This window comes from Oncorhynchus kisutch, linkage group LG17 (assembly GCF_002021735.2).
Source record: "Oncorhynchus kisutch isolate 150728-3 linkage group LG17, Okis_V2, whole genome shotgun sequence".
In the NCBI taxonomy this organism is placed as follows: domain Eukaryota; kingdom Metazoa; phylum Chordata; class Actinopteri; order Salmoniformes; family Salmonidae; genus Oncorhynchus; species Oncorhynchus kisutch.
In genome coordinates, this window is record NC_034190.2 from 30,086,573 (window position 1) to 30,108,809 (window position 22,237).

At 42.0% G+C, this 22,237-nt stretch overlaps 1 protein-coding gene across 1 annotated transcript; it reads left to right on the plus strand.

Annotated features, from left to right (window-relative positions):
- The first annotated feature begins 1,355 nt into the window (after positions 1–1,355).
- dus3l (dihydrouridine synthase 3-like (S. cerevisiae)) lies at positions 1,356–21,391 on the plus strand. Its single transcript, XM_020505392.2, has 16 exons — positions 1,356–1,432; positions 1,947–2,040; positions 9,129–9,399; positions 9,606–9,981; positions 10,420–10,502; positions 10,725–10,814; positions 10,999–11,040; positions 11,351–11,503; positions 12,307–12,423; positions 12,544–12,609; positions 12,763–12,873; positions 12,995–13,091; positions 18,887–18,962; positions 19,406–19,594; positions 19,872–20,000; positions 20,396–21,391. Exons 2-16 carry the CDS (start codon positions 1,955–1,957, stop codon positions 20,466–20,468), a joined length of 1,959 nt encoding a protein of 652 aa, XP_020360981.1. The 5' UTR covers positions 1,356–1,432; positions 1,947–1,954; the 3' UTR covers positions 20,469–21,391.
- Positions 21,392–22,237: the final 846 nt, after the last annotated feature.

A 22,237-nucleotide genomic window follows, 5' to 3' on the forward strand; every position in this document is an offset into this window, starting at 1 on the left:
ATGATCTATGTATTTTTGTAAATAACCGCTGGTGCACGATATCTAAGGAAGTCTTGAGGTTTTACTTGCTTGAGGTAGAGTATCTCATGATAAGCTGTAGACCACAACATCTACCTAGAGAGTTTTCATCTGTATTTTTCATAGCTGTCTACATTCCACCACAGACTGATGCTGGCACTAAGACCGCACTGAATGAGCTGTATTCCGCCATAAGCAAACAGGAAAACGCTGTGTGTGTGTGTGCATGTGCGTGTGTGTGTGCGTGTGTCTGTGTGTGTAAGTGACTTTACAGTAGCCAGCTATAGTGTGTGTGTGTGATTTTACAGTAGCCAACTATAGTGTGTGACTTTACAATAGCCAGCTATAGTGAATGTAAGACTTTACAGTACCCAGCTATAGTGTGTATGTGTGTGTGTGTGTGTGACTTTACAGTAGCCAGCTATAGTGTGTGGGTGTGACTTTACAGTAGTCAGCTATAGTGTGTGGGTGACTTTACAGTAGCCAGCTATATTGTGTGTGGGCCTTTCCAGAGGCCAGCTATAGTTTGTGTGTGACTTTACAGCGGCCAGCTATAGTTTGTGTGTGACTTTACAGTAGCCAGCTGAAGTGTGTGTGTGTGACTTTACAGTAGCCAGGTGTAGTGTGTTTGTGTGACTTTACAGCAGCCAGCTATAGTGTATGTGTGACTTTACAGGAGCTAGCTATAGTGTGTGTGTGTGCCTTTACAGTAGCCAGCACAGTGTGTGACTTTACGCCAAGTCTAGGTCCAAGAGGCTTCTAAACAGCTTCTACCCCCAAGCCATAAGTCTCCTGAACAACTAATCAAATGGCAACCGAGACTGTTTGCATTGCACCCCACCCCCCACCCTCTTCTATGCTGCTATTACTCTCTGTTATTATCTATGCATGGTCACTTTAAAAACTCTACCTACATGTACATAAGTACCTAGACACCAGTGCGCCCTGCACATTGACTCTGTACCGGTACACCCTGTATTTAGCCCCCCTATTGTTATTTACTGCTGCTCTTTACTTATTTGTTATTCTTATCTCTTTTTTCTTAAAACTGCATTGTTGACTCAATGCACAGTTTCCTAGAGATAAATCAAGTCAAGCCTGCAACATAAAAGAAATAGAAGCAGGCAAAATCGATAGGACAGTAGTTGCTTTGTAAGGTATCTCTACCTGAAATTACATGATCTAAGTGATTGACAGTTGGTTTTAATAATCAAATCAGTACTATTTTTTAAATATATTTTTTACATTATAGTATCAATGAATAAATATGCAAGATTGAAGACAACTGAACCTCTAACGGAATTATTTATTTGCCTGGATCCAAATATTTAGAAAATGCGTCACACGGACCGATATAAGGTGTTGCACGGGTCGATTGTCTTGCCGCGGTAGTTAGTTTGTTTTGGATTATCAGGTACTCTTCAGTTCAGTTCAGTACTCCTCAGCATATTACCATAGTTTTAGTGATATTTTACTTTTGTATAATGACATTCTTCCACTTAATCAACGCATAATTATTCGAGAGCGACATGGTTAACTAACGTTACGGGCAGCTTAACTTGATTTGCTAGTTAGCTGCAGTGCACGGCTAGCTGTCATGCATGGGTTGTCATGAAATGCAGCTCGCCAAGTGTAGCTTCGTAGCTTTGCTTGCTTAATTTTACTTGTCATGACGTTTCCATGGATTTATCTCTAAGTGTATCATTTAATCATAATAGCTATGAGTGTTGCTTTTCCTAATGTGCTACTGCAACATTGCAGTAGTATTTTGTTGCTGACGTTGTTTTCTAGCTAGCTACAGTAGCCATAATGCATTAAGTAAAGTTACCACCCTTGTTCAAGCCAGCCAAAATCCGAGTCCAGTGTCGACTAACGTTAAGTGTTCAAGCTAGCTAACTTACCAACTAATGTTGCAATGTTTATTTCAGAGGGAGTTATGGAGACCGAGACATCCCCAAATATACCCACAGAAAGCCATGGGATGAATGGGACTGATAAAGGCAGAGCTGCCATTAAAACCCAGTAAGTGTGCTTCCTGTTGCTACTTGGCTGGAAAAAAATCCTGCACACACAACTGTGGATACAATTGGCTGCCCCAGACCATCACCAGACTGGTCGATAGGCTGTTGGTCGAGCAGTTTGATTTGCGCTTGTCTGAGTGGCCTAATCCATTGTGGTGGCTGTGGGGATCACTCTTAATAAAGGTTTTCCCAAACCCTGACCTGGCCCCACCCCTGGGTGCATGTTTTGGTTTTTGCCATAGTACTACACAGCTGACTCAAATAACCAACTCATCATCAAGCTTTGATCATTTGAATCAGCTGTGTAGTGCTAGGGCAAAAAACTTAACGTGCACCCAGGATAGGCCCTGGGACTGAGTTTGGGAAACCCTCCCATTAAGACGTGCTACTGAAATTGTAAATAGTTATTTTACATAAGAACAAATGGTGCACTACTAATACAAATATTATTTTATAACAAATGCGCTTCTTCCCACGTTTGATAGCGGTTGCGCTTCTGAAACATCAGTGCGCTGTTAAATTGGTGCCTTTTCCAAGAGCATGTTGAATAGCAAAGTCACCCAGCATATTTGTGTTGACAACAATGCGGCTGAGGCAGCAGTGGAGTTATGATATATGAAAACAGCCCTTGCCTTTAATTGTCTAAGAAAAGTGAGGAGAGAGGAAACACCAACTTAAATAGATCTATAATCAACAGCCTAACTGTTAATTTTGCCCGACCTATAAATCATCCATATATATTTAGCTACAGAAATAAGACAGGTCCTGCTTGTGTTGCCTGTTTGAGTGTTAGTTTTAGGGGCATGATATATCTTTGAACATATCGGAATTGGACAATATTAGCTAAAAATGCCAACATCGGCATCGACCGATATCTAGTATAACACCGATGTGCAAAACTAATGTCAAAGCAGACTTGCTAACCTATATAACATAGGTACATGACGTAATGACACCACACAAAATTTTGCGCTACATATGCAGCACAGCATTCCTAACCTAACCCACAATGTCTGCTGTGTGGATCGAGCAGTCAAAAAAGTCGAGCAGTCATTTGAAAGAGTAAGAACATTTCAGCGAGACAACTCTAAAGGCAAAATCCATTAAAGCCAAGATCATGGAATTCATTTCCCTTGACAATCAACTGTTCTCGGTCGTGGGTGATGTTGGCTTTTGCCAACTGGTCGAGCACCGCTGCACACTACCAAGTGCTCTATTTTTCAGATGTTGCCCTACCGGAGTTACACAGTAATAGCGTCACTGATATTAGCTTCACGACATACATACTATGGAACGCCTTTTGGGTCTTTGCGTGTCAAAATAAATACAGTAGCACTGTCAAATCTGTACAAAAAGTTTGCAAACACCAGCCACAAACGATGTGTTGACACAAAAAAATACAGTTTTATATCTTTATGTTTGAAGCCTGAAATGTGGCAAAAGGTCGCAAAGTTCAAGGGGGCCGAATACTTTCGCAAGGCACTGTATATACTGAACAAAAATATAAACGTAACATGCAACAATTTAGAAGATTTTATTGAGTAACAGTTAATAGAATGAAATCATTCATTAGGCCCTAATCTATGGATTTCGCATGACTGGGCAGGGACGCAGCCATGGGAGGGCATAGGTCCACCCACTTGGGAGCCAGGTCCACCCACTGGGAGCCAGGCCCAGCCAATCAGAATTAGTTTCTCCCCACAAAATGACTTTATTACAGACAGAACTACAACTGAGCACCCCATCCTCAAATGATGCCTCAGATGTGGAGGTCCTGGGCTGGCGTGGTTAAACGTGGTCTGCAGTTGTGAGGCCAGTAGGTTGTACTGCCAAATTCTTTAAAAGCAGCACAAGGTATACCCACAGAAAGCACAAGGTACACCTGGGTAATGATCAATTGGTTTAATCAGCGTCTTGATATGCCACACTTGTCAGCTGGATGGGTTATCTTGACCACGGAGAAATGGCCACTGACAGTGATAGAAACAACAATTTGTGCATAAAATTAGAGAATTTTTTTTTTGTGCGTATTGAAAATGTCTGAGGCCTTTTATTTCAGCTGTTAGTTTTTCACTCTGTGTCAGAACCTAATGGACAATTAGTCAAAGCTCAAACCAAGTTTATTCACCCACTGGGTCAAAGAGCTGAGAAGACAAAGACATTTCCACCAGCACCAGCAAGTATTTATATATAGAGTCTCCTGTCTAATAAAGGAATGATGCCAGAGGGGATGGCTGCTGTTTTACAGGCTCCTAACCAACTGTGCTATTTTGTTTTTTTCAAATTTTTTGTTACTTATTTTGTACATAGTGTTGCTGCTACCATCTCTTATGACCTAAAAGAGCTTCTGGATATCAGAACAGTGATTACTCACCTCAAACTGGATGAAGATTTTTTTCTTTAATGAATCTGACTTTAATGAATCTCCTCTACCATCAGTTCTATTGGCCAAAGTGCAATCACTGGAGAATAAACTGGATGATCGGCATTCAAGACTGTCCTACCAACGGGACATTAAAAGCTGTAATATCTTCTGTTTCACCGAGTCGTGGCTGAACGACAACACGGAAAATGTACAGTTGGCTGGGTTTTCCGTGCATCGACAGAACAGCTATGACTGGTAAGACAAGGGGTGGTGGTGTCTTTTTGTCAATAACTGCTGGTGCGCGATGTCTAATATTACAGAAGTCTCGAGGTACCCCTCAGGGGTGCGTACTTAATCCCCTTCTGTATTCCCTGTTCACCCACGACTGCTTGGCCAAGCACAACTCTTAACCATCATTAAGTTTGCTGACAACACAACAGTGGTAGGCCAGATCACTGACAATGATGAGACCGCCTATAGGGAAGAGGTCTGAGCCCTGGGAGTGTAGTGCTAAGGACAACAACCTCACCCTCAACGTGAGCAAGACAAAGGAGCTGATAGTGGACTACAGGAAAAGGGGTGCAGAACATGCTCTCATTCACATCGACGGGGCTGTAGTGGAGTGGGTTGAGTGTTTCAAATTCCTTGATGTCCACTTCACCAACAAACTATCATGGTCCAAACACCCCCAAGACAGTCGTGAAGAGGATATGACTACACCTTTTCCCCCTCTGGAGAATGAAAAGATTTGGCATGAACCCCCAGATCCTCAAATATATTTTATATTTGAAATTCTTCAAAGTAGCCACCCTTTGCCTTGATGGCTGCTTTGCACACTCTTGGCATTCTCTCAACCAGCTTCACCTGGAATGAATTTCCAACAGTCTTGAAGGAGGTCCCACATATGCTGAGCATATTGTTGGCTGCTTTTCGTTCACTCTGCAGTCCAACTCATCCCAAACCATCTCAATTGGGTTGAGGTTGGGTGATTGTGGAGGCCATTTCATCTGGATGCAGCACTCCTCACTCTCCTTCTTGGTCAAATAGCCCTTACACATCTTGGAGGTGTGTTGGGTCATTGTCCTGTTGAAAAACAAATGATAGTCCCACTAAGCGCAAACCAGATGGGGTGGAATTTTGCTGCAGAATGCTGTGGTAGCCATGCTGGTTAAGTGTGAGTTGAATTATAAATAAACCACTGACAGTGTCACCAGCAAAGCACCATCACACCACCTCCTCCATGCTTCACGGTGGGTACCGCACATGCGGACATCGTCCATTCACCAACTCTGCATCTCACAAAGACACGGCGTTTGGAACCAAAAATCTCATATTTGGACTCATCAGACCAAAGGACATATTTCCATCGGTCTCATGTCCATTGCTCGTGTTTCTTGGCCCAATCAAGTCCCTTCTTCTTATTGGGGTCCTTTAGTAGTAGTTTCTTTGCAGAAATTCAAGCATGAAGGCCTGATTCACACAGTCTCTTCTGAACAGTTGATGTTGATGTCTGTTACTTGAACTCTGCAGCATTTATTTGGGCAGCAATTTCTGAGGCTGTTAACTCTAATGAACTTATCCTCTGTAGCAGAGGTAACTCTGGGTCTTACTTTCCTGTGGCGGTACCCATGAGAACCATTTTCATCATAGCGCTTGATGGTGTTTGCGAAGGCACTTGAAGAAACTTTCAAAGTTCTTGAAATGTTCAGGATTAACTGACCTTCATGGACTGTCATTTCTCTTTGCCCTATTTGGCAAAATGGCTCAAATAAGTAATCTTCTTTATACCACCCCTACCTTGTCGCAACACAACTGATAGGCACAAACACATTAAGGTAAGAAATTCCACAAATTAACTTTTAACAAGGCACACCTGTTAATTGAAATGCATTCCAGGTGACTACCTCATGAAGCTTGTTGAGAGAATTCCAAGAGTGTGCAAAGCTGTCAAGGCAAAGGGTGGCTACTTGGAAGAATCTCAAATATTAAATATATTTTGGTTTGTTAAACAATTTTTTGGGTTGCTACATGATTCTATATGTGTTATTGCATAGTTTTGATATCTTCACTATTATTCTACAATGTAGAAAAAATGAAAAACCCTGGAATGAGTAGGTGTGTCCAAACTTTTGACTGGTACTGTACATCTACAAATGACCTTGTTTAACCTATACCCCCACGCATTAACTCGGTACCGGTATCCCCTGTATATAGCCTCTTTATTGTTACTTTATATTTAATTTTCTACTTCACTTTATTTAGTAAATATTTTCTGAACCAACAATGCAGTTCAAGAAATAAAGGGCTTTTAAGTAAGCATTTCACGGTAAGGTCTATGTAACCGATGTGAAATGGTTAGCGGGGTGCGCGCTAATAGCGTTTCAATCGGTGACGTCACTCGCTCTGAGACCTTGAAGTAGTTGTTCCCCTTGCTCTCAAAGGGCCACAAAGGAGGGTGGTTAATGATGCTTCAAGGGTGGCTGTTGTCGATGCGTGCAGATGGTCCCTGGTTCGAGCCCAGGTAGGGGCGAGGAGAAGGACGGAAGGTATACTGTTACATCTACAGATGTTGTATTCGGCGCATGTGATTTGATTTGACATCCAGACAGCCAATACATCTCTATTGCTAGGCAGGAACGTAGGTGGTGTGTGCGTAATAGAACGGTTTCTTGTCACTTCATCTGACCTGACCTCGGCCAACATTCCTCACTCCTCCCTAATCCACGGCTATCCAACCTTATCAGTGACTGAAACCAAACTTTTACCCTTTGGCCCTCTCAATAGGATTCATGAGATTTAACAATAACATTATACATGTAAAGTAGTTCTAGTATGGTAAAATGAATAAGTACAGTGGGGAGAACAAGTATTTGATACACTGCCGATTTTGCAGGTTTTCCTACTTACAAAGCATGTAGAGGTCCGTCATTTTTCTCATTGGTACACTTCAACTGTGAGAGACGGAATCTAAAACAAAAATCCAGAAAATCACATTGTATGATTTTTAAGTCATTAATTTGCATTTTATTGCATGACATAAGTATTTGATCACCTACCAACCAGTAAGAATTCCGGCTCTCACAGACCTGTTAGTTTTTATTTAAGAAGCCCTCCTGCTCTCCACTCATTACCTGTATTAACTGCACCTGTTTGAACTCCTTACCTGTATAAAAGACACCTGTCCACACACTCAATCAAACAGACTCCAACCTCTCCACAATGGCCAAGACCAGAGCTGTGTAAGGACATCAGGGATAAAATTGTAGACCTGCACAAGGCTGGGATGGGCTACAGGACAATAGGCAAGCAGCTTGGTGAGAAGGCAACAACTGTTGGCGCAATTATTAGAAAATGGAAGAAGTTCAAGATGACGGTCCATCACCCTCGGTCTGGGGCTCCATGCAAGATCTCACCTCGTGGGGCATCAATGATCATGAGGAAGGTGAGGGATCAGCCCAGAACTACACGGCAGGACCTGGTCAATGACCTGAAGAGAGCTGGGACCACAGTCTCAAAGAAAACCATTAGTAACACACTACGCCGTCATGGATTAAAATCCTGCAGCGCACGCAAGGTCCCCCTGCTCAAGCCAGAGCATGTCCAGGCCCGTCTGAAGTTTGCCAATGACCATCTGGATGATCCAGAGGAGGAATGGGAGAAGGTCATGTGGTCTGATGAGACAAAAATTTAGCTTTTTGGTCTAAACTCCACTCGCCGTGTTTGGAGGAAGAAGTAGGATGAGTACAACCCCAAAAACACCATCCCAACCGTGAAGCATGGAGGTGGAAACATCATTCTTTGGGGATGCTTTTCTGCAAAGGGGACAGGACGACTGCGTCGTATTGAGGGGAGGATGAATGGGGCCATGTATCGCGAGATCTTGGCCAACAACCTCCTTCCCTCAGTAAGAGCATTGAAGATGGGTTGTGGCTGGGTCTTCCAGCGTGACAACGACCCAAAACACACAGCCAGGGCAACTAAGGAGTGGCTCCGTAAGAAGCATCTCAAGGTCATGGAGTGGGATCAGTCTCCAGACCTGAACCCAATAGAAAATCTTTGGAGGGAGCTGAAAGTCCATATTGCCCAGGGACAGCCCCGAAACCTGAAGGATCTGGAGAAGGTCTGTATGGAGGTGTAGGCCAAAATCCCTGCTGCAGTGTGTGCAAACCTGGTCAAGGAACTACAGGAAACGTATGATCTCTGTAATTGCAAACAAAGGTTTCTGTACCAAATATTAAGTTCTGCTTTTCTGATGTATCAAATACTTATATCATACAATAAAATGCAAATTAATTACTTAAAAATCATACAATGTGATTTTCTGGATTGTTGTTTTAGATTCCGTCTCTCACAGTTGAAGTGTACCTATGATAAAAATTACAGACCTCTACATGCTTTGTAAGTAGGAAACACTGCCGATTTTGCAGGTTATCTCCCCACCGTATATATTTCAAGCTAGAATACAACACAACTCCAAAAAATTGGTCTAACACCTTCATATTGAGTTTATATTTTTGTTCAGTATAGTTGATTTGATTTAAAACACATAGGATGTGTCTGTATATGGAAAAATTCACGTTTAAACATTTAGACCAAAAGAACAGATTACTCTCGGCCGACCAATATTTTTTGTATTCGGGGAAAGCCCTAATTTATACGTATTAGGCCTACTTGTTGAATTGTATCAATTATATATGAATGTGATCAGCATTCTCGTTTTTCAGGTTTCTCACAACCAAAGAAAAGTTCCATGAGTTACTGGACTCTGGAGGGAAGGGTCCTAACGATGACAAGGCCAGTGACGATGCAGCACCAAAAGAGACAGCAGAGGACTCTCTGGAAGAGCCTCAAGAGAAAAAATTTAAAGTGGACCCGGATGAGCAGGAGAGGAGGAAGAAACAGAACAGCAAGCGAATACGAGGACAGAACAAGTCTAGGCCGCATATGAAACCCACAAGCTACGACAACAGACGACTGTGTCCTTCCATAATTCAGGTAGGACTGTCACTTTAGCGACTAGATGAAAGGGCCAACTACTTTTCATGCAACCTGGGACTTGCCATGTTTGAAATCCCCCCAAGTCATTTCAATAATATGTTTTTCCTTTACCTATCAGGAACATGCTCAATTGAGTTTCCTGTAGACCTAATTGTTTATCAACACCAAATTGTTTTTTCTATTTTCTCATTGAACTCCCCCAGGAGCGTGAGACCAAATGTGTCTACGGCGACAAATGCAAGTTCATCCATGATGTTGCTGAGTACATGGCCTTAAAGCCCGCTGACGTTGGAGAGCACTGCTACCTCTATGACACCTTCGGGAAGTGCCACTACGGCTTGAGCTGCCGATTCGCCCGGGCCCACATCAGTGCTGACCTAAAAAACCTGGCTAACGAGGAGCGTGTGAAAGCCATGGAGGGGAGAACACCCGTGAGGAATAGCCTGGACAAGGACCTGCAGTGGCGCCTCCGCAAGAAGGTGGTCCCCTTTACAGCGTCTGACGCCTACATGAAGACCGTTTTCAAAGGCGGACACAAAGCAGGAGAGGGCTGGAAAAAAGCTGCAACAGCAGAGAACGGTAAGGCTCGGCGGGTCTGCCATTTTGTGGAAGTAATATGTCGCCTGGGTTATATTCATTAATCATACACCGTAGCAAAATGTTTTGCAACGAAACAAGAGTTTATATTAGCAAATTCCAGTAGGTCCCTCCCTATTTGCTTCTGTTTGGTTACTAGTGAATACATCCCTGGTGGTTTTGCGACTGATAATCACAGGAATTTCACTGTTTTTACTTGCAGAATTGGCCATATTTTAGTTTGGACAGTTTTCTTTGTGTACCACTCTCAAAGCCAAACTGCATTTCATGTGGCTTTACTGTTTGTAAAGACTTGTCAGGTGCAGAGATGGTGTTAGAATACATTAAATTGATTAATTCAGCTATTATATAATCTGATTTTCACCCTAATCAGGTGTTGATGATAATTATTCTGATAGTTCAATGTTTTATCTCCCTTAGTTGATAACTGTTGTTCAGCGGTGGTGCACTCTCAGTGTTCTGAAGGGGAGAAACCACAAACAACAGACAACGAGGGAACTGAGGTACTGTAGCAACACTATTACTCTACAACTACTATTACATTTGTCACAAAGCGCTTAACAGCAACCTGGATCTTAATCTTCAAAAAGTAATTTGAGTTGACAGTGACAAGGGAAAAACTGCCTGGCTGGGAAATATAATAAATCGATCTATGCTATTTTGGGATTTACTGTATGGTGGCTAGAAGTTTTTCCTCAAGTTGTTTACCTTTTGGAAAATTGCAGGTTAGCCAGGAGAACCTGGCTCTAGTGAAAACCATTGGGCCGTTGACTGATGCTGATGTTATAAAGTTACGACAATGTGAAAAGAAGCAGGTATGTTTGAGCCGCTGGACTTAAACACAGTGCTAGGTATTTTGTCTTGCATGTCGGGCATCTGAGTGGCACTTTGTATATTAAGCTCATTTAAATATTAACTGCCCATTTTTAATATTAAGACATTGTATAAACCAAATAGTAACGTTATGAATAGATATAATTGTTTTTATTCTTCCTAAAGGTGGACTTCAAAGACAAGCTGTATCTTGCTCCCTTAACAACGGTAAATCGGTCCTTGGAACAGAATTGGTCACTTTCCCAGACTGATTAATCCTACTCCTGGACTGAAACCCATGATCAACTGAAAATCTATTTTTAATAGGGTTTCTTAGTCCAGGAATAAGCTTGTTTTGGGTTTGGGAAAGTGACCCAATGTGCACACACTAATGGCTTGATATTTCATACACCAAAGAGGACCAGAATGAAAATAAGTGACTTTGTTAGATATAATCTATGATTTTTTATGTGTGTATTGTTGTTTTCTGCATTATGTATTTTAGAATGATCTAATAAAATGAATACATTTGTCTCAGTGTGGAAACCTGCCTTTCCGTCGTATATGCAAACGATTCGGCGCCGACATTACATGTGGAGAGATGGCCATGTGTACCAACCTGCTGCAGGGCCAGTCGTCCGAATGGGCGCTCCTCAAGAGACATGAGAGCGAGGACCTTTTCGGCGTGCAGGTTAGAACAGGCTGAAAGTGCTAGGATTTTTTAAAATTTAATTTAATTATATATATTTTTTTTACATCTGAATACATACTTATGCCCATTGCTCCCCAGGGATATCTCCACTTCATTGTACTCTGTTCTGGGCAGTGTGCTTGAGCTTGTTCCACCCCATGGCGGTTTTAAAAGTGATAGAAGTGGTAGTAGATCACTCCTAAATTTGTCAGCCATTTTTTTTTATTCCTATGAGTTTAGTCCTATGTCCCTCATTTGCGTAGATCTAGCTATTTGCCTCAATCCTGAATTAATGGGGAAGATGGGGATTATCTTAGTCCATCATTTTAGATTGAACATCCAGGGTATTTGAGCCCAAAGTAAAGATCTTTGAAACGGTTCAATTTTAAAGGTAGAATCCTTAATTGGAATCCTTAACAAAGCATCACCCCACCTATGTTTGGTAAAAATGCTGAGGAATGGGTCTAAATTCATAGACAGAGCTATGGATGGAAGCACTGACCATCCATGATGTCAAAATTATTATAAAATAATATCTTTATAGTTTTAACCATGTTTTAGGGCTATACAGTGTTTGTTTAAATTTACATGGTTTACAAACGTTGGAGTAACACAAGCTTATATTTTGGGTTCTGATGGGGTGCGACAGTTGAACTAAACTCATGACGCCTTTACAATTTATATTATTTAAGAATCAATGGTTTATCATTCATTTATAAGAAAATATATACAGTGTATATATATATAGAAACTAAGGATTCTAGCTTGGTCCGTACTTGAAGTCTGATAATTTACATTTTTAGGTGGAGGGATGCTTTCCTGACACAATGACCAGATGTGCAGAGCTACTCAACAACAAAATCGACGTGGACTTTGTGGACATCAACTCTGGGTGTCCTATTGACCTTGTATACAAGAAGGTGTAATCTTCTGGACATTCTCCATTGAGCTTACTTTTTAGTCCAGGATTTGTCTTAATGTGTCTGGGAAACCAGCCCTCTAAAACATGATTAGTATGATCTTCCTTTCCCTTTCTTTAGGGCGGAGGATGTGGGCTGATGACGCGCACCAACAAGTTTGAGCAAATCATTCGAGGAATGAACTCTGTAAGTGATGCGAATTCCTTATTTGCTCAGCTATGGTATTGGAGATGTTGCACTAATGCAGGCTCAATAAAACCCTCAAAGCATTTGAAAGAAAACAAATATTACTTGAACTCAGGTCTGGTATGTAAAGGGACTTTGTTGTTCTTTCCTCAGGTTCTGGATGTCCCTTTGACTGTCAAGATTCGTACCGGCGTTCAGGAGAAGGCCAACATCGCACATAAACTCATCCCAGAGATGAAGAAGTGGGGGGTGTCCATGATCACGGTACGTCTGTCAGAATGTAATGCTGGATCCTAAATCGATCTAGCCTAAGTTAACTGTTCTGTGTTGGTTTCGTCACAGGCAGGGATGTGTAGCATAAGAGTAATTTCAAGTCTCTATGCAGTTGCATGGCAGGTCCAGGGAACAGCGCTATACTAAGTCAGCTGACTGGGACTACATCAATACCTGCTCCCAACTCGCCAGCCCCATCCCACTCTTTGGTAAGTAGGATTTAGAGAGTTTATTAGTCACATGCACAGGGTTGGAAATCTAGCAAGGTACAGGGAAATTCAACAGTGCAGGTAAAAGTGAACTGAATGAAACAATAAAAACTGGCATTGTTGAATACTAATTTCTGATTGGCTTGAAGGTCATTCTAGAGCATGCATTATTTCTATATAAAGCACAGTGTATTTGCAAGGTAGAATTCAGTGGCTTATAGTTCTTACATGTTTGAGCTGCTTTTGAAAGAAGATGTCTAATTGAAAACATTGGCGTTGTTGAATTAGATTTTCGTAATGGCAAGCTAGGACTGATGGTTTGGTTACTAAGGCAACTACTGTCGCTATCTAGTGTTAGGTTCTTATTTTTCAGAGTAAATAACTCGAGGACACTAGAGAAGCTTAACCAAGTTTAATTCTTCCCAAAGGGTCGACACAGCTGTATTCAGACATCACAATTCACACAAGCACTGATATTTAACACTTTCTCCTAGGTTGAGTCTCCTCCTCCACACTGAACAGCCAATGCACCTCTGTTGATAGACAGAACCTTAATTATATCTGTTATTCCTCACTTCATCTAACCTGACCTCTACCCAAAAGTGCTCACTGCTACCCAACTCAAGGCTGTCATGGTTAATGATACCAGACTGTCTCTTCTCTTCACAGAGGATCCCTGATGGCTAACAATAACATATCCTGACATAATGTAACATCACCCTCTCTCCCTCAGTGACCTTGTTAGTTTCTAAGATCTCCACCCGTCTCCCCTACACATTCCCAAAGCCATCTAACTCCTACAGATAACCATTAACTTCTGATGTAAAAACCATTATCATCCCTCAGATGCCATACTTCTGATCTATCATGTCTATAGAAAATCAGTGTTCAAAGTTTACCCAGAATCCAACACTCGTAAACTTGTTAGCTACTTCATTGGATGTTGAACACATTTCTACCTGCAAATTAATGAATTTCTAGCTGTAAATGTGTTCAATTATAGCCATGGTATAAAGGGGTAATCATCTTGGGGCTCTATGCGTTCTCTGGGAAATAATACACCTTCCATGTCATTATTTTCCAGTGAATGCATAGCCCCTCGTTAATTATCCCTTACATTATATATACATATTGACAACTGTAACACGATAAATGGCCATTCTTCAGTTTCCTGACACGGGTGTCATCTATCCACTGTTTAATTTGGATAAGTTTTGAAAGACATCGTTGGTATCACATTTCTAGTCAGTGTATTCATTAATTTTATCCCCAGAGGCAATCTGGAACATATTGGTTCACGTTGGTTCACGTTATCAAAACGGTCTTGGAGCATGGATTCTAATTGATCGGACCAGTGTTGTACAGACCTGACCACTGGAACATCCCTCTTGAGTCTTTGTATGTAGGCGGGTAGGAGCAAAATGGAGTCGTGGTCAGATTTGAGGATGGAATAGAGCCTAATACCCATGTCGAAAAGTGGTGTAGCAGTGGTCAAGTGTGGAATTTGCACGTGTTGGACCGTCAATGTGTTGATTATTCAGGAGCACGGACTTCAAATTACTTAAAAAATTGAAAATGGCGCAGGAAGAAATGGCAGCAGTTTTACGGGCGCCTAACCAATTGTGCGATTGTTTTTTTGTGTGGTGTTTGTAACAAATTTTGTACATCATTTTCTGCCACCGTATCTTACGGCAAAAAAAGAGCTTCTGGATATCAGGAGAGCAATCACTCACCTTGGATTAGACAGACTTTTTTTCTTCAACAAGCAGGATGTACTTCTAACACCCGACAAGGCTGACATCCGCCATTTGCAAGAGAAAGAGGTGCAGGTACAGAGGACACAGAGCGGGGTGCCTCGTAAGATTCCGCAGAAGGCGAGTGAGAAAGCTGCCGTTAGTCAATATTACTTGCCTACGTGCAATCATTGGACAATAAATTAGACAAGGTACGATCACGAATATCTTACCAACAGAACATCAGAAACTGTAACATCTTATGTTTCACGGAATCGTGGCTGAATGATGACATGGATATTCAGCAAAAGGGATATACGCTGCAACGGCTAGATAGAAAATCACACTCCGGTAAGACGAGGGGGAGCGGTCTGTGCATATTTGTAAACAACAGCTGGTGCACAAAATCTAAAGTCTCTAGATTTTGCTCGCCTGAAGTAGAGTATCTTATGATAAGCTGAAGACCACACTATTTGCAGCTACGTGAGAATGCTATTCATTGACTACAGCTCAGTGTTCAACACCATAGTGCCCACAAAGCTCATCACTAAGCTAAGGATCCTGGGACTAAACACCTCACTCTGCAACTGGATCCTGAACTTCCTTACAGGCCGCCCCCAGGTGGTGAGGGAAGGTAGCAACACATCTGACACCCTGATCCTCAATACTGGAGCCCCACAGGGGTGTGTGCTCAGTCCTCTCCTGTACTCCCTGTTCACCCACGACTGCATGGCCAGGCACGACTCCAAAAGTCGACACAACAGTGGTAGGCCTGATCACCGACAACGACGAGACAGCCTATAGGGAGCATGTCAGAGACCCTACCGGGTGGTGCCAGAATAACAACCTATTCCTCAACATGACCAAGATTTAGGAGATGATTGTGGACTACAGGAAAAGGAGGACCGGGCACGCCCCCATTCTTATCGACGGGGCTGTAGTGGAGCAGGTTGAGAGCTTCAAGTTCCATGGCGTCCACATCACCAACAAATAGAATAGTCCGAACACACCAAGACAGTCGTGAAGAGGGCACGACAAAGCCTATTCCCCCTCAGGAAACTAAAAAGATTTGGCATGGGTACTCAGATCCTCAAAAGGTTCTACAGCTGCAACATCAAGAGCTGGTTGCATCACTGACAGGTACGGTAACTGCTCGGCCTTCGACCGCAAGGCACTGCAGAGGGTAGTGCGTATGGCCCAGTACATCACTGGAGCTAAGCTGCCTGCCATCCAGGACCTCTACACCAGGCGGTGTCAGAGGAAGGCCCTAAAATGTATCAAAGACCCCAGCCACCCCAGTCATAGAATGTCCTCTCTACTACCGCATGGCAAGCGGTACTGGAGCGCCAAGTCTAGGACCAAAAGGCTTCTCAACAGTTTTTACCCCCAAGCCATAATACTCCTGAACAAGTAATCAAATGGCTACCTGGACCATTTGCATTGTCCCTCCCTCAACCCATCTTTTACACTGCTGCTGCTCTGTTTATCAGATATGCGTAGTCACTTTAACTATACTTTAATGTACACACTACCTCAATTAGCCCGACTAACTGGTGCCCTCGCACATTGGCTACCCGGGCTATTTGCATTGTGTCCCGCCACCCATCACCTGCCAACCCCCTCCTTTATGCTACTCTCTGTTTATCATATATGCGTGGGCATTCTAACCATACCTACAGTGGGGAGAACAAGTATTTAATACACTGCTGATTTTGCAGGTTTTCCTACTTACAAAGCATGTAGAGGTTTCTATCAATTGTTATCGTAGGTACACTTAAACTGTGAGAGACGGAATCTAAAACAAAAATCCAGAAAATCACATTGTATGATTTTTAAGTAATTAATTAGCATTTTATTGCATGACATAAGTATTTCATACATCAGAAAAACAGAATTTAATATTTGGTACAGAAACCTTTGTTTGCAATTACAGAGATCATAAGTTTCCTGTAGTTCTTGACCAGGTTTGCACACACTGCAGCAGGGATTTTGGCCCACTCCTCCATACAGACCTTCTCCAGATCCTTTCGGGGCTGTCGCTGGGCAATACGGACTTTCAGCTCCCTCCAAAGATGTTCTATTGGGTTCAGGTCTGGAGACTGGCTAGGCCACTCCAGGACCATGAGATGCTTCTTACGGAGCCACTCCTTAGTTGCCCGGGCTGTGTGTTTCGGGTCATTGTCATGCTGGAAGACCCAGCCACGACCCATCTTCAATGCTCTTACTGAGGGAAGGAGGTTGTTGGCCCAGATCTTGCGATACATGGCCCCATCCATCCTCCCCTCAATACGGTGCAGTCGTCCTGTCCCCTTTGCAGAAAAGCATCCCCAAAGAATGATGTTTCCACCTCCATGCTTCACGGTTGGGATGGTGTTCTTGGGGTTGTAATCATCCTTCTTCTTCCTCCAAACACGGCGAGTGGAGTTTAGACCAAAAAGCTCTATTTTTGTCTCATCAGACCACATGACCTTCTCCCATTCCTCCTCTGGATCATCCAGATGGTCACTGGCAAACTTCAGATGGGCCTGGACATGCGCTGGCTTGAGCAGGGGGACCTTGCGTGCGCTGCAGGATTTTAATCCATGACGGCGTAGTGTGTTACTAGTGGTTTTCTTTGAGACTGTGGTCCCAGCTCTCCTCAGGTCATTGACCAGGTCCTTCCGTGTAGTTCTGGGCTGATCCCTCACCTTCCTCATGATCATTGATGCCCCACGAGGTGAGATCTTGCATGGAGCCCCAGACTGAGGGTGATTGACTGCCATCTTGATCTTCTTCCATTTTTCTAATAATTGCGCCAACAGTTGTTGCCTTCTCACCAAGCTGCTTGCCTATTTTCCTGTAGCCCATCCCAGCCTTGTGCAGGTCTACAATTGTATCCCTGATGTCCTTACACAGCTCTCTGGTCTTGGCCATTGTGGAGAGGTTGGAGTCTGTTTGAGTGTGTGGACAGGTGTCTTTTATACAGGTAACGAGTGGAAAACAGGGCTTCTTAAAGAAAAACTAACAGGTCTGTGAGAGCTGGAATTCTTACTGGTTGGTAGGTGATCAAATACTTATGTCATGCAATAAAATGCAAATTAATGACCATACAATGTGATTTTCTGGATTTTTGTTTTAGATTGCGTCTCTCACAGTTAGTGTACCTATGATAAAAAATGACAGACCTCTACATGCTTTGTAAGTAGGAATTCCTGCGAAATCGGCAGTGTATCAAATACTTGTTCTCCCCACTGTACATGTACATAATACCTAAATTAGCCTGACTAACCGGTGCCTGTATATATCCTCGCTACTGTTATTGCCTCGCTACTGTTATTGCCTCGCTACTGTTATTGCCTCGCTACTGTTATTTTTCACTCTTTTTACTGTTGTATTTATTTTTTTACTCATCTGTTGTTAACCTAATACCTATTTTTTTAACTTAAAAATCACACTTGGTTAGGGCCTGTACGTAATCAATACACTATACTGTTGTATTTGGCGCATGTGACAAACATTGATTTGATTTAGTTCATGTCCACTGCGACAAATGCTGCCTCCGGTCATGTGGTCGCCATCTTTTTCAGGGTCCAATGAAGATCTTTGAGAGCATTTTTGGTGTCTGCTTGGGGTGGGACTTACACATACATGGCTATAATCCCGGAGAACTCTCTCAGAATCTAAACAGGGCGACATGTATTACAAGTCGGGAGAGCAGAAGCTCGGAAGTTCCTGTACGTTTCCCCCGTGGGACCACTTGTTATTGGTCATAAAGCCTTTGTTCTTGCCAGAGAGAACCCGCTCCCTATCTCCTCAATGAACTGTAAAACCCACTGGTTGTATATAATCAGTTTGAATGCCGGAGGAAAGCAAAGTATGTTGTAGAATCTGATGTCCATTTGGAAGGAGGTCCTCGATCTTAAGTTCACTAAGTTAATTCTATAATGATTGAACATTGGCAAGTAGTATGCTTGGTAATGGAGGATGGGTCGCGTGGCGTCTCAATCTCACAAAGTTAGTGTGTTCGTGCGTGTTTTTCTGTGTGTGTGTGCACCTGTTAAACCTCATCTCTCTTATATGCAGGTAATGGAGACATTTTGTCTTATTATGACGCCATGAAGGCTAGAGAGACTGAAGTTTCGGGTATAATGCTGGCAAGGTTGGTATCTTAATGGAAAAGAATAGACATGCTTTTGATTTCACACAATTTGACTGATCAGAGTAGTGCGCTCTGATAGGAAGAGTGGATAACATATAGCTTACTTTTTATCCAACCCTTTCAGATCTAATGAAGAGCATAGGGAGGCTTGATGAAGGGCTATGGGTTGATTTGAGATGGGAAGCACCTTAGATTCAGTCTCTTATCTCAGTGGTTCTCAAACCTCTCCTCAGGGACCCCCATGACATTTCACAATCTTGTTGTAGCCCTTAACTCACCTGATTCATCTAGTCAAGGGCTGATAATTAGTTGACCATTTGAATCAGGTGTGTTAGCAGTGAATAATTCAAATACATGGAACAGCTGGGAGTCTCCGAGGAGGTTTGAGAACCCGTGCCTTAATCGACTCCAGCTCTAGTTGTAATACTTTTTCTCTCGGGCAGGGGCGCGCTCATCAAGCCCTGGGTTTTCACCGAGATCAAGGAGAGGCGGGACTGGGACATCTCGTCCAGCGAGCGGCTGGATGTCCTTAGGGACTTCACCCACTACGGCCTGGAGCACTGGGGCTCGGACACCCAAGGCCTGGAGAAGACCAGGAACTTCTTGCTGGAATGGCTGTCCTTCATGTGCAGGTGGGTACTCGTATAGGCATGAAGTATCAGGTGGTATTCACACTGTAATAATGCTTAGAAACATACACAATAGTTGTTTTAGTGCTTTATAGGTTGATCAATATGTTGATGTAGGTGAAGACAAACGAGAACCTGCAGGGCTGCCAAACTTTTTTTCTCCTTATTTACCGTCTTTCACAAACCTAGAATTCAACCAATTCAAAATGTTCTTTATTAAACATTAACACCGTAACACATTTAATGTGGACATGTCAATCTTACCCTCTCTCCTTTATAGGTACATACCAGTTGGGCTGCTGGAACAAGTGCCCCAGAGGATCAACGAGCGACCACCCTACTACATGGGCAGGGACTACCTGGAGTCTCTCATGGCCAGTCAACACGTAGGGGACTGGATCAAGATCAGGTGAAGATCACTATTGCTTATCCTAACCTAGGTTCTTATGGCTGCCAGTGTATGCTGGTTTTCATTCACACTGACCTCTTGAATCATTCTCAGTAGTTGAAGCTTCCAATTAAAAATAGCATAGTAGGAGGTTGCAAGAGCAATGTCTCGTGTCTCAATACATATTCTTGAGGGCTTTTATATGGTGGCTTTTAGCTTAACCAGCCAATAAGATGAGTGTGTTAATGCACTTAAAAAAATAGTCCCATTAGCATCTGTTGGTTTGAATTAGTATAGACTACCTCTATACTAATGTATTTATACAGGCTGAATATCTGTTCCAATTACACACAGCATGCTGAATAGTTTCATGGAAAAAGTGGTTTTAATAATGGTCTTTTTCCCCTTCTCCACAGTGAAATGCTGCTTGGACCTGTACCCAAGAATTTCAACTTTCTGCCCAAGCATAAGGCAAATGCTTACAAATGAATTTTGTGTATGAATGCTCAACAAAAAGTTATGAAGGCAAAGCTTTTGTCAATTTTATTTCCATTCAAGTCAGCAGTCCTGAATATACCTATTACATGAGTAATACACAAGTAATAAAAAAATTACGTAAATGATTTATTTCAACTTTGTTTGGAGTGGTGTGTTTCTTTTACTTGGAGATGTATTTGTTTTACCATTGCACCAAATAAATACTGTATATGGAATAAAATACATCTAAAATACAACTTTGATCTTTTCTGAAGATTAGTATGTTTGTTTGTTTGAGTTTTGATTCTCTCGTTTAACATACAACTGTCTTAGTGTGAATCTGACATGAGTCATGAGAAGAGGATTGCAGATGACTTTGAATATTAGCATTACATTTGCAAAGAATGAGTTGTTAATAGTTTTGTTTTTTGAGATATCAATACCAAATGCAGTGTGGTTCATGTTACGGATGTTCATAATGGCTATGACAAGTTTCAAATTGGTAGGCCACTGTGTAGTGGATATACAGTGGTTTAAATGGACAGATAGTCAGAATTTTGTCAATAACTCAGTCATCTTTTGACCAATCCCTTTTGCTTTTCTCAAACTAAGTTAATTTAGACTTTCCAATTTGGTCGTATGGTTCGGGAGAATATTTTGGCGTATGTGCTAATATGCATCTCCTGGTATAGAGTGGCCATCTTTGAATGTATCAACGTTATTTTATCTTTAGGGACTATTGTGACTAGTCCAGGGACCAAATTTGGAGTGAATCTGAATTTTAGTCCATGAGAAGATTTGATATGATTTATTTTAAGCATTAGTGTTACATAGTCAAAACAGTTAATTGTTAGATTTTTTAAAAAGATATCAACGCAAAACGGAACATGGTTCATTATTGTAATGTATTTGATGAATAAACCGTTTCAAGTTGATTGACCATTTGTGGAGTGTATTTACAAAGCATTTAAATGGACACGTAAAATCTGATTTTCTAATTTATCAGAACTCCGCCATCTCTTAAGTCGTTTTTTTGGGGTATCTGTACTTTACTATTTATATTAGGAATGTAGAGAAGTATAAGTTATGTACTTTTTACTCCATACATTTTCCCTGACACCCAAAAGTTAAATTTGAAATGCGTCGCAGGACAGAAAGTGGGACATTTCACACATTTATCAAAAGAACATTCCTGGTCATCCCTAATGCTTCTGATCTGGCAGACTGACTCAACACAAATACTTTGTTTGTATATTGTCTGAGTGTTGGAGTATACCCCTGGCTATCCATACATATAAAAAAAACACAATTGTGATGTCTCGTTTACTTAATATAAGGAATTTTAAATGATTCCTACTTTTACATTTGATACTTAAGTATATTTTAGACCAAGACCAAGACCAAGAACAAGACCAGACCAAGAACAAGACCAAGACCAAGACAAGACCAAGACCAAAACCAGGCGGAAGGGTAGCCTGGTGGTTAGAGCGCTGGACTAGTAATCGAAAGGTTGCAAGTTCAAACCCCCGAGATGACAAGGTACAAATCTGTCATTCTGCCCCTGAACAGGCAGTTGACCCACAGTTGACCAAGACCCAGGACACCATATTTTTACATTTACTTTTGATATTTAAAACCAAATACTTTTAGACTTTTACTCGTCATTTTCTATTAAACTATCTTTACTTTTACTCAAGTATGACAATTGGGTACTTTTTCCACCACTGCCGTTTACTGAGGACTGGCTTCTATCTGGCCACCCTATCACAAAAGCCTGATTG